The sequence below is a fragment of the Lithobates pipiens genome, unplaced genomic scaffold (assembly GCF_037356315.1).
Source record: "Lithobates pipiens isolate NorthernLeopardFrog02 unplaced genomic scaffold, aLitPip1_a1.2 Scaffold_8, whole genome shotgun sequence".
Taxonomy (NCBI): Eukaryota; Metazoa; Chordata; class Amphibia; order Anura; family Ranidae; genus Lithobates; species Lithobates pipiens.
Window position 1 is genome coordinate 137,231,726 of NW_027507903.1, and position 16,731 is coordinate 137,248,456.

At 41.3% G+C, this 16,731-nt stretch overlaps 1 protein-coding gene across 6 annotated transcripts in view; it reads left to right on the top strand.

The window, feature by feature from the left end:
* NRF1 (nuclear respiratory factor 1) overlaps positions 1 to 16,731 on the top strand; it is a 127,848-nt gene that overhangs the window by 65,201 nt on the left and 45,916 nt on the right. For 4 of the 6 annotated variants that reach the window (XM_077471968.1, XM_077471972.1, XM_077471971.1 and 1 more), the window contains exons 6-10: positions 5,855 to 6,013; positions 10,799 to 10,993; positions 12,846 to 12,947; positions 13,423 to 13,580; positions 13,710 to 13,745. In XM_077471968.1, the coding sequence (XP_077328094.1) occupies positions 5,855 to 6,013; positions 10,799 to 10,993; positions 12,846 to 12,947; positions 13,423 to 13,580; positions 13,710 to 13,745 (650 nt within the window). The remainder of the gene's footprint in view (positions 1 to 5,854; positions 6,014 to 10,798; positions 10,994 to 12,845; positions 12,948 to 13,422; positions 13,581 to 13,709; positions 13,746 to 16,731) is intronic. The other 2 variants (XM_077471970.1, XM_077471973.1) reach the window with 1 other exon arrangement.

The following is a 16,731-nucleotide window of genomic DNA, read 5'->3' on the forward strand; positions in this document are numbered from 1 at the left end:
ACCACTGGTGTGCTTAAAATATCCTCTTCAGGCAGGAGGAATTGCAGAATATCACAATCTGGAAGTAGAGACTTGCATAGATGCCTGGAAAGTGTGAAAACTCTGGGTATTTTGTGAGTCTGCTCTACATTAGGTGGGCAAGAAATGAACAATCTCAGGTTGAGTTGAATATTCATACCTAATGTTTACACCTGTCCCTCGAAGTGCAGTTTAGTTTGGGATTTTAAACTGGTAAAAACAGATGTGTGATATTAACACAACATGCTTATTCCATTGCTTTTCATATCGGAAATAACTGGTCAGATGTGACCCGGACAATATCCAGTCTGTTTTCTCTGATGGCACACTAGCCATTTTCCCCTCTTTCTCTTAAAGAGCAGCAGTTTGTTTAGATTATGTTGTGTGCTGTAAAGTGTGTTTGTGCGTAGAATACAGTAATTTTTGTATTTGCACACTACATATTTCCCTACTTACTGATATGTGAATCGTCCATTCTCTTAATTAGTTTTTTTTACAGGTGAACAGGCTTTAGTATGACTGCTTCTGCTGCTGATCATGTCTCCAGGGGTTGTAGTTAACAAGAAGACTGTGACCTATAGAGGTCCAGTAATTGCTACTTTGCAATCTTAGTGTGGTGGTATCAATAAGGGTAATCTGTAATTATTGGCTAGGTTATAAATGGGGGGATATTATATGTACATGATGTGTAAAATATAAAAGCACATACAATATTAACACAAAAATAGATTTATGTGTGGGTTTTGGATGCAACATGACTAATCAAAAGGATTGGTGTATATGAGTTAAGGCTCAAATCCAGGAACCACCTCCCCTGCAGCCCCTCTCCCCCTTCCTGTGAATTTTTATGTTTTTGTTTTTGAACCACTTGCCTACAGGGCACTTTCACTCCCTTCCTGCCCAGGTCAAGTTTCAGCTTTCAGCGCTGTTGCACTTTGACAATTGCCTGGTCAAGCAACACTGTACCTAAATGAATTTTTTACCATTTTCTTCACACAAATGAAGCTTTCTTTTGGTGGTATTTAATCACTGCTGGGTTTTATTTTTTACAAAAAAAAATTTCTTCGTTTGTCAGTAAATTTAGTAAATAAGTATTTGTTTTTCCTTCACTGATGGGCGCTGATAAGGCTGCACTGATGAGGCACACACTGGTGGAGACAAAAGGAGCAGTGACTGGCATAACTGATTGGCACCGATTGGTGACACTGTGAAGTTTTACTGTAATCTGGGCACTGATGATCAGTGCCCTGATTACATGTCTTGGTGTTACCTGTGTATCAAGGTAATGAAACTTTACAAAGATGGAAAAGGATATGGAAAGATATCCGAAGCCTTGAATATGCTAGTCAATACTATTTAATTACTTATTAAGTAGTGGAAAATTAGGGGCTCTTTTGATACCAAGCCAAGGTCAGGTATACCAAAAAAGATTGCAGCCAAGAATTGCTCATAATACAAAGAAAAAACCCACAGGTAACCAAGGAGAAATACAGGCTGTTCTCCAAAAAGACGGTGTGGTTTTTAAGGAGCACAATTCAACGATACTTGAACAAAAAATAGCTGCATGTTTGAGCTGCCAGTAGGAAGCCTTTACTGCGCCAATGCCACAAAAAAAGCCAATGAAATGTGTCAAGTTATTGTTGGGCATATTCTAACCAGGCTTTTCTGTGGAACTTGTACAGTAAAGGCTTCATTTTGGCAACTTGACCATGCAGCTCTTTTTTGTTCAAGTATTATCGTTATGTGCGCCTTAATAACCACGCCATATTTTTTCAGAGCAGCCTGTATTTCTTCTGATGTTACCTTTTGGGGCGGCTTTGTATCCCCGAACAGTTCCTGTGGCAGTTGTGGCTGAAATCTTTCTTGATCTACCTGACCTTGGCTTGGTAAGAGACCCCCTAATTTTCCACTTCTTATTTAGTGATTGAACAGTACTGACTGGCATATTCAAGGCTTTGGATATGTTTTTATATCCTTTTCCATCTTTTAAAGTTTCATCACCTTGTTACGCAGGTCTTTTGACTGTGCTTTTCAACCTCCTCATGGTTCAGTGTCTAGCCTGCTTAGTGCATCCATGTGAGAGCTAACAAACTCATTGACTATTTATACACCGTCACGAATTGTGATTTTAAAAAGCCACAAATGTGGGAAATGAACCTTTTAATTGCCATTTCAGACCGGTGAGTCTCACCTTCTGTGTCTATACCAAGGCCAAACATTCCAGGTTATGTAAACTTTTTATCAGGGCCATTTGGGTGATTTCTGTTATGACTTAAAAAGGATCCAAAAAAACTATGTGATAATGGCTTCATGTGATTGATATCCTTAAAAGACAGTTTTTTGGCATGATCAGTCATATTTTCAATATTCCAAAATGTCACAATTTCTACCAGGGTATGCAAACTTTTGAGTACAACTGTACTTTTTGTAGAGGCTGGGGTCAGAGAAATGCTCATTCAATTCCGTACTAGTTTTGGTATTAAGCACCTGATCTTTTAGCTGTTTATGCATGATTGTGACTAAGGTTGGGCACAAGGAGTGGCAAACACACCTCAACACACCTCAGGTGTGTTCGCCACTCCTCGTGCCGACCAGGAAGCTCACACCCCACAGCACTAATCACAGGTAGTGAGACATTTCCTGTTCTGTGCAGCCACAGATTGGGAAATGTCTCACTGCCTGTGATTAGCGCTGTGGAGTGTCAGCTTCCTGGTGGGCATGTGGAGTTGCAAACGCACCTGAGCTCTTCCTTAACCACTTCCCGACCGGCGCACACAGATGTACGTCGGCAGAATGGCACGGACAGGCAAATGGGCGTACCTGTACGTCCCTTTAATTTTGCCGCCGTGTCATCGCGTGCACGCTGCCCGTGCGCCGGCCGGGACCTCCGTGAGTTGGATCGCTCTGGTCTTTAGCTAGCAAAATGGTCCGGGGCTTAAGTGGTTAATGGTGAGCATTGACTTGCATCCATTATCCTCTTTGCCAGTGCAGTTTCTTGCATGCAGACATTATTTTGAAATTGTTTATATTCCCTTAAAAAAATCACCATTTTGCAGTTTTTTGTTTTAAACCAATGCATCGCTAATTCAGGCACTAACAAGTTGACTCCTTTTAAAACTTTGTTAGTTACTTCATAATTCATTTTAAAAACTTGAATGTCAAACTGCTGACTGACATACTTTCTTTTATAAACCACAGATGGTGTTTATAGTGCATATTATTTATAATGTTGATCTATATTATACATTATATATCATGTTAATTTCCCTGTGGTATTTCTGTTTATATTGCCTAGCACATGTAGATTATACTTTTAGCGTATATAAGGTATATTTCAGTTCTTGAGTAATGTGGTTATTGATGTACTGAGTATATAATCTTGTTACACACCATTCATACATACATGCAAGTGTGAAAAAAAAAATTTGAATTCCAATCCATACACCACCAAAAGTGAACATTGATTCAAATTCAGTATACATATGTGTATATGTAATACCTTCCTATGCCGCTGGCCATTTTTGCAGTTTGTATTTGAACACCACTGTGCATAAACTCCACAACCTTTATGTATGAGAAGCAGATGACATATGTGCACATTTTATATTTTTATTTTGCTATATACCAGATGATGCTGTTGTGCAATCTTTCCACAGTCTTGCATTTCCTCAGTTACCTTAGGGAGCAAGGTTACACCAGCCAGAACCAGGGAATAATGTGCATCTGGTAGGCTTGTATGTAACATGGAATGGTAATGGTGTTTTTACATATGACTGAGTTTGTATTATAAGCCAATATTTTGTGGCTAGGTCAAATTCCTTGTTCTCACAACCCCCTTTGCCTTTTTCCTAATGTTTTTAAAATACCTTCTATAAAGAAAGAGATTAAAAAATGATTAATATTTGTGTGCAATAATTGGAGATGTCAAAGCTGCTGAAAAGGGATAGCGGGCAGAGCGTATCTAAATTTTACAACCAACCCGCTGGTATACTACCTGGTGGTAAGCTGGGATGGTGTTCAGGCCAGCAAGAGGCAGGGTAGAGAGGCATAATAATTGCAAACATTGGCCTTGCAATCTTCAGACATGATATGGCTGCAAAAATAAAATATTGTGTACATTTAATATGTGGCGAAAATTGGTGGTAAGACTTTTCAGCGTTTAATGTGATAAGTCCCTAGTGAGGTGATTAAAAGACCAGTAATAAATCAGTTAGGAGTTTAAAAACCGAGAACATCAAATTTCTTCTCTTCACTGCAAATTATTGGTGATAACACAAAGCATTGGGAATGTACCCGTTTAATGGTAAAAGGCATAAAGGTACCCCCTATATTTATTACCAAGTCAGACTTGGTGATAAAAACCTTTTTTGGTGAAACACCAGGACAAATCACACATGACTGCAGGATTGCTTCTAGTTTTCTCCTCCCTTGACCCCCAGGGGGAAATTCATTATTATCAATAGGAATGTGTGTTTTTTTTTTTTTTGTTTTTTTTCTTGTGCAAAAGGTGCACGGTACAAGCAACCATTTTTTGCAGTCTTTCCGGGCAGCACCTTGAGAGAAGCTCCTCCCCTTTCCCCAGGAAGCACTGCATCATATGGTCTTTTAAAAGCTGCTTGCAGCCAGACTCTTCCGTGTTAAGTGTTTCCTCCAGCCTAAAGTGGAAACACTGCAGAGAAACTGAGGAGGTGCTGTCCTTTGGCACTGGGGTATACATGTCCCACCCCAGCATTCCCCCTCTGATGGATGGAGAAAGCTCTCGGGATCCACTCTCTCTTCAGTGCCCAGGGAGGGCCAGTACTGTCAGGTGTCTTGCTTCCCTTACAAAAAGAGGGGGGTCATTTCTCCTTCCTTGGTTGGCGCTGTGTGAGGTAGCTTCTCTGTCTCGGAGGACAACTGTTGTCACTTCAGGCGGAAGCAGGACTTCCAGTGGGCGTAGTGGCTTAAACGCAGAGAGGGCGGATCAGGCATCAGCTAGTGCATGGAATATGCAACCCCACGTGACGGCATGAAGCAGTCTGAATCATTTATTGGGGGCTTATTTTATGCTGTGACTTCACCAGCATGAGTGACCAGAAGTCTGCAGCGAAAGCGCTGGCAGGTGCTTCTAGCACCAGCCATCTCAAGGCAAGGCTAGGGCTGCACAAAATTCACTTAGCATAATGCATTATCATTTTAAAAATTATTTGAAATGTCGCAAATTAACCATTCAATTCAGTGCACTGCAGTGCGTTGCAATACATTGTGGTGGCATGCTGTGAGTTGCATTTTGCTGCAACTCAATGCAGCATTCTGGTGTGAACAGAATGCCCAACCTATTTAAATTCATTGTGCCTTGCTTTGAGCCTGCGTTGATCTATGCAGATCAGAGTAACTCAAAGGACACAATGTGAACCATAAAGAAAATTGTGCCTTGTGTTATGATAACATTACTGTTGTTTAGGGGTGTTCTATAATACTATAGGGCTATCTATGTGGTTTTATTTTTAATTCACGTATGTGAGACCAATAGCCTATGACCATTCCTATTAGGATCTTATCTTTCCTCCTATGAATACCTGTGTGAATTTCTTCCCCCATCTTTATATTCACAGTTTATATCTCAATGAGCTTTCTTATGTTGTTAATATTATATACTATATACTGTTATTATTCATGTCATTGAACATACAATTAATAAAAATGTTTGACAAGGAAAGAAATGGCAGTAATACAGAGTGTTTTAGCAAACTGACATGTATTCAGTTAATATAGCCAGCTAATTTTAAAGAGGCATCATGTTCACCAGGATAAGCATTCTTCCTAATCTTACACTTCCATCTTTTTTTGCTCCTAGGCCCAGTTACGTGCATTCATTCCAGAGATGCTGAAATATTCCACGGGTCGAGGTAAACCAGGCTGGGGCAAAGAAAGCTGTAAACCTATCTGGTGGCCTGATGACATACCTTGGGCTAATGTCCGTAGCGATGTCCGAACTGAAGAACAAAAACAGAGGGTAAAATATTTACCTATAATAGAACTATACTGTGCCAGGAATTGTGATTTATCAGATAACCTAGCCCCAAGCTCCTTTTCATAAAGGAATGGGACCGAGACTCCCAATGTGAATTTACAGATGAGCAGCTACATCACCTGTATCAACTGACTCATTCGAGCTCAGTAGATTCCAGGACCCAGAAAACAATTATAAGCTCTTATCAAGATGGTACAGGGAACCCTCTGCTCTGGCTACAATTTTTCCCTCTGCTTCCGATCGGTGCTGGAGGGGGTATGGAATGAAGGGAACATTTCTCCATATATGGTGGGAACACCTGGTGCTAACACCGTTCTGATCTATGGTTGGTAAGCATTATATCAGATGGTCTGGGTATAGACAGCCTTGCCAAACCGTTTTTTGCCCCCCTCCCCCCCCCCCCCCATGCCTCTTTTATAGCTACATGCGTATCACTCTCTCCCCCACCTCCTCAGTGCAGCTAAATGCCATATATCAATACACTGGAAAAGCTTGCACATCCCAAGCGAGCTCGACTGGTTTGGGAAAGTGGGGGGGGGGGGGGTCATGGAGTCAAGAGAGCTGGCTCGCTATCTGTAAAGATAACGAGAACGATTCAAACTGACATGAGCAGCCAGGAAAAACCACATGCATGACACGACCATGGCTTCATCTAGCATAGACATTGCTTTACTTGCCTTAGCACAGGCATGTCCAAAGTCCGGCCCGCGGGCCAATCGCGGCCCGGTTTCGAACGGCCCGCCTGGTTATTTGGACATAATATCTTTTGTGGCCCCCGACGATCTCCCAGCGTCGGGGCCACAAAAGATATATATGCTTCGGAAGGTACAGGGAGGACAGGACCGAGCGCCGTACACAGGAGAATTTCCTGTTTACGGGCGGCCTCTGTAATAGTAAGTCCTTCTCCTGCACTGCCATTGGACGACTGTTCTGTCCATCAAAGGAGGCGGGACTTTCTATTAAAGAAGCCGCCGTGTAAACAGGAGATTCTCCTTTGGCGCTTGTCAGTGCATTCCTGGCAATGGTGCTGCGTTCTCCTGGCAATGGTGCTGCATTCCTGGCAGTGGTGCTGCGTTCCTGGCAATGGTGAGGCGTTCCTGGCAATGGTGAGGCGTTCCTGGCAATGGTGAGGCGTTCCTGGCAATGGTGAGGCGTTCCTGGCAATGGTGCTGCATTCCTGGCAGTGGTGCTGCATTCCTGGCAGTGGTGCTGCATTCCTGGCAGTGGTGCTGCATTCCTGGCAGTGGTGCTGCATTCCTGGCAGTGGTGCTGCATTCCTGGCAGTGGTGCTGCATTCCTGGCAGTGGTGGGTGTGTTCCTGGCTGTGGTGGGTGTGTTCCTGGCAATGGTGGGTCTGCAGATGTGCACTGATTAGGCTGCATTGGTGGGCACTGACCATTATTTTGCTTCACAGTTCTTTATTTAAACATTTTTTTTCCCTAAAACTTCCCTCTTAAAGTGAAGGTGTGTGTTATATGCCAATTAATACAGTATGTAAAAATACGCCCCATCTCATCTCTTCCCACACACAGCCACAAAGGCAAGAGAATTCTTGTTGGGCAGGGTATTGGCGCTCGAACGAACACACTTAGACTGAATTTTAACGGTTCAAAGAATGTCAGGCAAAATGGTCGGCCCTCGCGCATGTTCACTTCATCAAATCCGGCCCTCTTTGAAAAAAGTTTGGACACCCCTGCCTTAGCAGATCCCTCCTTTTGGGAGACCTGTCCAAGCGAACCATCTCCCAACGACTAGAGGCTCCACATAAGAGGGGCCCAATCAATTAACAAACCCAGTGAGAATCCTCCTTTATTTTACTTTTCGCTCTTATTTTTTTTTTCCCCCCTCCTATCTTTTATTGGTGTTTTTTCTTTTAACACCCTTAGTATACGTGTGCTTTCATTTTCAAGCTACCCGAACGGCCACCCAGTATTTGACCGTTCTAGGTACCTCGAGTTTATTCAGAACATCTAAGCAATGTGAGTCATATATGTATCTCTAGATCCTATGTTTAAGAACATCCTACCCTCTCCTCACAAAGGAGAGAGGCTTGTCCACATATATCAAATGTCTGGGGCAAGGAGGGCGCCCTTATCACAACACGTGTCTCCCTGCTGTTATTGTTGTCCTCATTGGTACCATGCTAAATGTACTCCCCGTCCCTCCCCTCCCTTCATTCTCCCAACCTCCTTTTTATATATGTGATCCCTTGTTGTAATGAGAATGTTACTAAAAATATATATAAAAAAAATAAATAAAAATTAAGGCAATTTTGACTTCAAGTGGAAGTTCAGGCAAAACCTAACTAAAGCTAAACTTGCTCTCTGCCACTTTTCTAAACCTAATTTATTTAAACCTGTAAGGCAAAAATCGCTTTACTTGGCTATTCTGCACCCGGTCCAGTCCCAGCATCAGCTGTAAGCGGCGGCTTCAGTGTTGAGGCAGGGGCAGGAGAGGCAGCCGACTACAGAAGCCCCGTAGTAAGCCTATGGGTGACGTCACTTCCCAGCCATTTCACATCCGTTGTCCGTCCTTTCCTGCGCACAGCTTCCACCGCAGGAGACCGGATTGCCTACAGAATAGGTAAGTACAGCTATTTTTGCTTTACAGGATTAGATAGATTAGGTTTACCTGGACTTCCACTTTAACTGTAAACGCCATATTTTTGGACACAGGCCATTTACAGACAAGTCAACATTTTCCATGTGACAACATTCACTTTAAGCATTTGAAGCAAGTGTGTGTGTGTGTTGAAAAATGATATATATATATAATGTACAGGATGTCAGTACACCCCTCATATTTTATTATATCTTTTCATGTGACAACACTGAAGAAATTACACTTTGCTACACTGTAAGGTAGTGAGCGTGTATAACAGTGTAAATTTGCTGTCCCCTCAAAATAGCTCAACACACAGCCATTAATGTCTAAACTGCTGGCAACAAAAGTGAGTACACCCCTAAGTGAAAATGTCCAAATTGGGCCCAAAGTGTCAATATTTTGTGTGGCCACCCTTCTTTTCCAGCATTGCTTTAACCCTCTTGGGCACCAGAGATTCACAGGTTGCCATTGGAGTCCTCTTCCACTCCTCCATGACGAACAACATCACAGAGCTGGTGGATGTTAGAGAACTTGCGTTTGAAGATGCCCCACAGATGCTCAATAGGTCTGGAGACTTGCTTGGCCAGTCCATCACCTTTACCCCCAGCTTCTTGAGCAAAGCAGTGGTTGTCTTGGAGGTGGGGGGGGGGGGGTGGGGGGGGTCATTATCATGTTGTAATACTGCCCTGCGGCTCAGTCTCCAAAGGGAGGGAATCATGCTCTGCTTCAGTATGTCACAGTACATGTTGGCATTCATGGTTCCCTCAATAAACTGTAGCTCCCCAGTGCCAGCAGCACTCATGCAACCCCAGGCCATGACACTCCCACCACCATGCTTGACTGTAGGAAAGACACACTTGTCTTTGTACTCCTCACCTGATTGCCACCACACACGCTTGACACCATCTGAACCAAGTAAGTTTATCTTGGTCTCGTCAAACCACAGGACATGGTTCCAGTAATCCATGTACTTTAGTCTTCTTGTTTTCAGCAAATTGTTTGCCGGCTTTCTTATGCATCATCTTTAGGAGAGGCTTCCTTCTGGCAAGACAGTCATGCAGATCAATTTGATGCAGTATGGGGCTTATGGTCTGAGCACTGACAAACTGACCCCCACCCCTTCGACCTATGCAGCAATGCTGGCAGCACACATATGTCTATTTCCCAAAGACAGCCTCTTGACCAGGGATGAGCTCAGGCATGTTCGCATGGTCCACATGCAGAGCCCACCAGGAAGTCGGCGCAGCGCTGCGCTAATTACAGGCAGTGTAACATTGCCCGATCTCTGCAGCCGCACATCGGGGCAATGTCTCACTGCCTGTGATTAGCGCAGCGCTGCGCCGACTTCCTGGTGGGCTCAGCACATGGACCATGCGAATACGCCTGAGCTCATCCCTACTCTTGATATGATGCTGAGCACATGCACCCATCTTTGGTCGACCATGTCGAGGCCTGTTCTGAGTGGAACCTGTCCTGTTAAACCGCTGTATGGTCTTGGTCACCGTGCTGCAGCTCAGTTTCAGGGTCTTGGCAATCTTCTTATAGCCTAGGCCATCTTTATTTAGAGCAACAATTTTTTTTTTTTCAGATACTCAGAGTTCTTTGCCATGAGGTGCCATGTTGAACTTCCAGTGACCAGTATGAGATAGTGAGAGCAATAACCAAATGCAACACACCTGCTCCCCATTCACACCTGAGACCTTGTAACACTAACGAGTCACATGACACCGGGGAGGGAAAATGGCTAATTGGGTCCAATTTGGACTTTTTCACTTACTTTTTTTGCCAGTGGTTTAGACATTAATGGGTATGTATTGAGTTATTTTGAGGGGACAGCAAATTTACACTTATACAAGCTGTACACTCACTAATTTACATTGTAGCAAAGTGTAATTTCTTTAGTGTTGTCACATGAAAAGATATTATAAAATATTTACAAAAATGTGAGGGGGTTTACTCACACTTGTGAGATACTGTGTGTGTGTGTGTGTATGTATGTATGTATATATTATACTACACATACACCCAGACACTTTATTGTATATTTAAAGTTAATATGGCAGCTATTAGATGCTTAAAATGGATTTGATATTAGTAATTGATGCTGATTGATATTGGTCAGCGATTCTATTGATCAGAATGGGAATTGCACTTTTTTTACAGGTATCTTGGACACAAGCACTAAGAACGATCGTAAAGAACTGTTACAAGCAGCACGGAAGGGAAGATCTGTTATATGCATTTGAGGATCAGCAGACACACCATGTGGCAACAGCACATGGCATTGCTCACCTTGTCCCATCACAGACTGTGGTACAGACTATCAGCAATCCAGATGGCACAGTATCCCTTATTCAGGTTTGTTGTCAGTGCATATAAACTAGTGTTGTTATAAATTTAGCAGTATAATTTTTTAGCTTGAGACTGAATAGGTGGTGGCCCATTCATAGAACGTGATGCATTGTGGGAGTATAATAATACGAGTTTTGTGAATGGCAGAAAGGGATAGGTGGCACAACTTTCCTCTGTAGCAGTAGCTACAGTTAACTCTGTCACACACTCTGAGAGGATGCTGGGAAGATTTTTAGCAGAAGCAACAGCCTTATATAAATGCAAGTCCACAGGGTGTAAACAAAAAAAATCCCTATAAAGTGCCTTTCACAATACCCACATTCTCCATCCTCATGTCTATCATTTGCCCTGTTGGAAAGAAAATCCCTTCCTAAAGGAGGACACGTAAAGATACTTTAGTGGTACTTGATCATTTATTGTTGCATACATAGTATGGATTTATTTTGCATGTTACTTGGATTTTACTGTCATCACTCTGGGCTCCCCTGATCACTGTACCATGCAAAAAAAACACTATAACGCATGGTCCAATTTTTTTCAGTGGTGGGGAAAAAAAAAATCCCTTCCTGATCCCTGAACAAAATCTGATTTTTCCCTGGATCAGCAGTTGCTGGTGTTGTTACCTATAAATGTTAATATCTATATATATATATATATATATATATATATTGTGTGTGTGTGTGTGTATATATATATATATATATATATATATATATATATATATATATATTTAGAAATGCCAGCGCCTTTTCTTTTATTTTATTTTTTTTAATTTTTTTTACGGGCTACAGTTCCTGAGTCTAATCCACATTTTCCCAGCTTTTACTGTGAAGAAGCCTTTCTATATGTGAAGGTTAAATCTGTTACTCTAGACATAGTGTGCCCACCTGCTCTCTGAAATAACCTTAACCGCTTGCCGATCACCTGCTGGCAGCAGAATGACACTCCTGCGTGAGTCACCGTAGCCATATGGCGGGCACTTTAAGCTGTATAGGGTGCGTGCCATGTGACGTAGGAGCCTGTGCGTGTGGCTGGTGGCTACCAGCGTTTACTCCTGAGAAGAAAACGGAGATCTGTCAATGTAAACAGATAGATCTCCGTTCTTCTCTAGGATGAGGAGAGTGATCTGTTCCTACTGCTTAGGAACAACAATCGGTCCCCCCCCCCCCAGGCAGCCACCCTCTCCAAGTTAGTTTCGCTCCCTAGGACACACATTTAACCACTTGATCGCCCCCTAGTGTTAACCCCTTCCCTGCCAGGGACATTCATACAGTAATCAAAGGCTATTTATAGCTCTGATCGCTGTATAAATGCCAGTGGTCCCAAAATAGTGTGAAAAGTGTCCGATCTGTCTGCCACAATACCACAGTCCAAATAAAAATCACAGATCTCCACCATTACTAGTTAACAAAAAATAAATAAAATGCTATAAATCTATCCTTTATTTTGTAGACGCTATAGTGTAGTGTTTGTGCAAACCAATCTGTATACGCTTATTGCAATTTTTAAATTTTTTTAAATTAATTTTTTTACCAAAAAGCTGTATAATACATATTGGCCTAAATTGATGAAGAGATGTTTGTTTTTTCAGATATGTTTTGGGGCTATTTATTATAGCTAAATGTAAAAAGTGTGCTAAAGTTTCCATATTATTGGAGCATATCTGTTGCTGTCTAGAGGGCCATGTTATATATCTAATGTCTGTGTGCAAACAGCATCCACATTTCTGAAGATCTTTGGGCCCATGGCACAGAGCTCATAAAAGATGACAGTAGAACTGTGGCTCCACTTTAGTAATATGCGCTTATGGTAATTTTATATATCTGCATAATATATCTATCTTGCTCATTCCTTCCAGGTTGGCACAGGTGCTACTGTTGCCACATTGGCAGATGCTTCAGAGCTACCAACTACAGTAACTGTTGCACAAGTTAATTATTCTACAGTCAGTGATGGTGAGGTAAGACATGCACTTTTGTTTATGTACAGAAACATACAGCACAAAGTTTGTTATTGTAAAAAATACTCTTGTGAAATGAACATCGTTTGCAGCTGCATATGCAGGTACATTCTTTGTGTTGTGATTATACATGTAAAAATTATTATACTGCATATTAAGCCTATGAGTATTTCAAAGAGTCATTGGAATGTAATTGCCAGTCTGTATTTTGTCACTTCTATGGCAATTTCTTTTCAAGGAATGAAGCTTTGTTTTTGTGTGTGTTTGTGTGCCTACTGAGAATAAAATGTCAACACGTTGATCACATGATAGAACTATTATGTGCAATTAAAAAGACGTTTTACAACATTTGCATTATGATCTTTACCTGAAATGTGCACTAAGGTCAGAGAAATTGTTTTGATAGGGCTAATGTTGTATAATATGAAATGTTATATGTATTGTGTAATGAAATGTACAACATTTATTCTGTCAGGTAGAACAAAACTGGGCAACACTTCAAGGTGGAGAGATGACCATTCAAACAACACAAGCGTCTGAAGCCACTCAAGCTGTTGCTTCCCTAGCTGAAGCTGCCGTTGCTGCATCACATGACATGGCGCAAGGTGCTACAGTCACCATGGCACTAAACAGGTAATTATACCAGTATTCTGCAGTCCATGACTCGACTTGCACTGCTGATGAGACTTTCTACATGAAAATGGCTGGATATGTGAATGGTTATTTTTATTTCTTCTGAGTTTGTGTTTACACATCCTATAGGTCCTGCCAGCCCCCTTTTTTCAGTCGGACACTAGGGTAAGCCGTACACGAAGTTAACTGTTATTTTTGACTGTCTTGAAAATATGTATTGAAATGTACAATATATAAATGAACTATGTTCTCTGCAATGTAGCAAACTTTAGTCTTGTTGTCTAGAGAGAAAAGTTGCCATGTGCAATGTAATTTGGGGTTGGATTCTTCTGCATGCTGATCATTTGAAATGTTATACTTGCATGCTGAATTTTAACTGAGACAGTTTTGAAACTCGTGCAGTAAACAGGTTATTACATACATTTACTGATGATTTCTTTTTTTTTTTTTTTTTTTTTTTTTTTTTTAAGATTTTGAGAGGTATCCTTGTGCATATTTTATTTGTGTGTTTTTTATTTTTTTATTTTTTTTTTCAACAAAGCAATGTTCATGCTTGAAAGACCGTAATGATTGAGTTATTTAAAGCAGTATTAAACCCAAAGCAAATGTAATATATTACATCTTACCAATTCTTGTGATGGCTGCATTTCATTTTCGTTTTTAGGCTTTCTTTTATGTTCATCTGTTGATCCAGCCAGCAAATATGTTGTCTTTCAAAAGTGCAAGCTCTCCAAAAGAATGTATCAGTTTACATGGATGAGACAAAACATTTAACGCTGGCAGGGGTACTTAAAATCAGCTTTTATTCATGTAAAATCCCAAAAGAAGAAAAAAAGTGGTCTGCTCTAACTGATTTAAAAGCATTGGCTGGAGTTTGGCTTCAATTATTCTATTTAAATCTGCTAATACATTTAACCCCCCCCCCCTCGGACTGATGAGGCTGCTGTGCCTCCTATTCTCATTTATCCAAAGTGATGCCTCACTAATACAGGAGTTGTGTTACTGGCTAGATCACCAGGTGAAAACAGGAAAAAAGCCAAAAGAAAAAAACCTAATACAGTCACCACATCTGATGATTGGTAAGCTGCAATATAATAAATTTTTGGTTTCTGGTTTATTACCACTTTAAAAGAGACATACATAGACAACTGTAAGATAATACATTTAAAGTTGACTAGAAAGTCCTTTAAGGGTCTTTTCGATGGGTGTTCTGTCAGTCCATTTTTCATCCATCCTTTGATGGATGAAAATTGGATAGCAATTTACTTCTATGTGTGAAGGGATGTAAATGAATAATCATCTGTTCAATATAATTTACTTAAACATTTTTTACCTTAATGCAAGGACTGCATTAACCTCTTTCCACTGACTGCCTCCTGGCCCTTTAAGAGCTCTAAAAGCTGGGAGGCGAAAGCAAGCATTTGAATCATGTGACCACTGTAATTTGCTATTCGTGTCACACGAACGGAAAGGTCCCGATCGCAAGTATGCAATGGCAGCTTACTGATCCCTGCCAGCTACCATGCTGGGAGTGTGCAGGGAGCGCGCTCTCAGCACGGTAAGTTGTTTACACAGGGCCACAAATATGTGGCCACTCTGCGTTAAGACCCACGAAGAGGCTGCATATTTGCATACTGCGTGCTGTCGGCGCCAAGGGGTTTAGGTAAAAAAAAAGTTTTAGATTTTAGAACCACTTTAAAGCGGACTTCCACCCTACGGGCAGTGAAGCCGCACTTCCTGATTCCCTGACGGGGTGGCGGCGGGGGCAGCTGAGAGATGAGCGATTGCTCGTCATCTGCTGCCGACATGGACCCTGGAACAGGTAAGTGTCCATTTATTAAAAGTCAGCAGCTGCAGTATTTGTAGCAGCTGACTTTTAATATTTTTTTTTAAGGTGCAGCTCCTCTTTAATGTGCCATATCATCAATGTTTAGTTACAGTCTAGCAGAGAGGTATTGAAAACATTTGAAGAATTGCCACAATTATGGCAAGCTTTATATAGGGTTAGGGTCTTTGAGCAGAACACAGATGATTTATGAAATATGTGGAGTTGTATAAAGTAAAAAATATATGTCCTGGTGAAGGGTGTGATGGTTTGACCTATCCAGAACTGTAAGGCTTGTATTTAAGTGTACGTCACCATACTTGCCGGTGTTGTAGACAAAATGTTATTGTCTGTCAGGTTTTTTTTTTTTGTTTTTTTTTTTGGCGGTTCTGCACCGTTGCAGCTGCAGATCAGCTGACCTGGGAGAAGGGGGAGGTGTAGTGAGGAGGGAGAGAGAATTCCTGTTCAGAACGGAATGCAGCTGCGATTCAGATGCGTTCCCATAGAAGATTGTGCCTGCATTTCGCACCGCAATGCATAGAAAACGCAAACTTTTTTAGACTATGCGGAGTGCGAAGGCAACGCACATATGTGAACCAGTTTCATTCAAACTAATAGATTTTAAATATTTCTGCAAATTGGGTTCAGTGTAAGCTGCATCCAATTCGCATTGGTGTGAACCAAGCCTTAGTCGGGTTTTTATTGCTGTTTGTGTTGAGAGGATTTCACCTCTGGAAATGTATCCAGTGGGACACAACGATTAAAATCTGTCAGTTTCTACTTCCCTCACTTTACCTAAAACTAGTAAGTACATTTTGGGGACATTCAATTTTAAACATTGAAGAACTGATAGGGGTAGGAATAATGGCTGGTTCAAGTATTTGCATAATAACACCTCGATATTTATCTGACACAACCTGTAGAATATAGAATTGTAGTTGGTAGATTCCTCAGAATGTTGAGTGAGGTTGTTGGTTTTAGTTTAAAATTAAAAGAATATGTAAGCCCAACATTTCATATTCCTGATATGTGCCTGCTGTAGCACGTACTCCAATGCTCTCCTCCAATGATCAGACCTTATCCTGTTGACCCCCCGCCTTTCACCTTTCACTGGGAAGAGTAGTGTCCTGATGTCTGTCCACCCCTAGCTCTTATACAGTTGAGAACAGAGGGAATTTGATCACTTCTAATAAAAAAAAAAAAAAAAGTTATTTATAAGGTTTTTATCTTTTTAATCTATACACAAATGGTTTGCTTTTCATTTCTATTTTAAACTGAATGGGTTGTTTTACAAGGTGAGGTTTTACAATAACTTTATGCTATAAA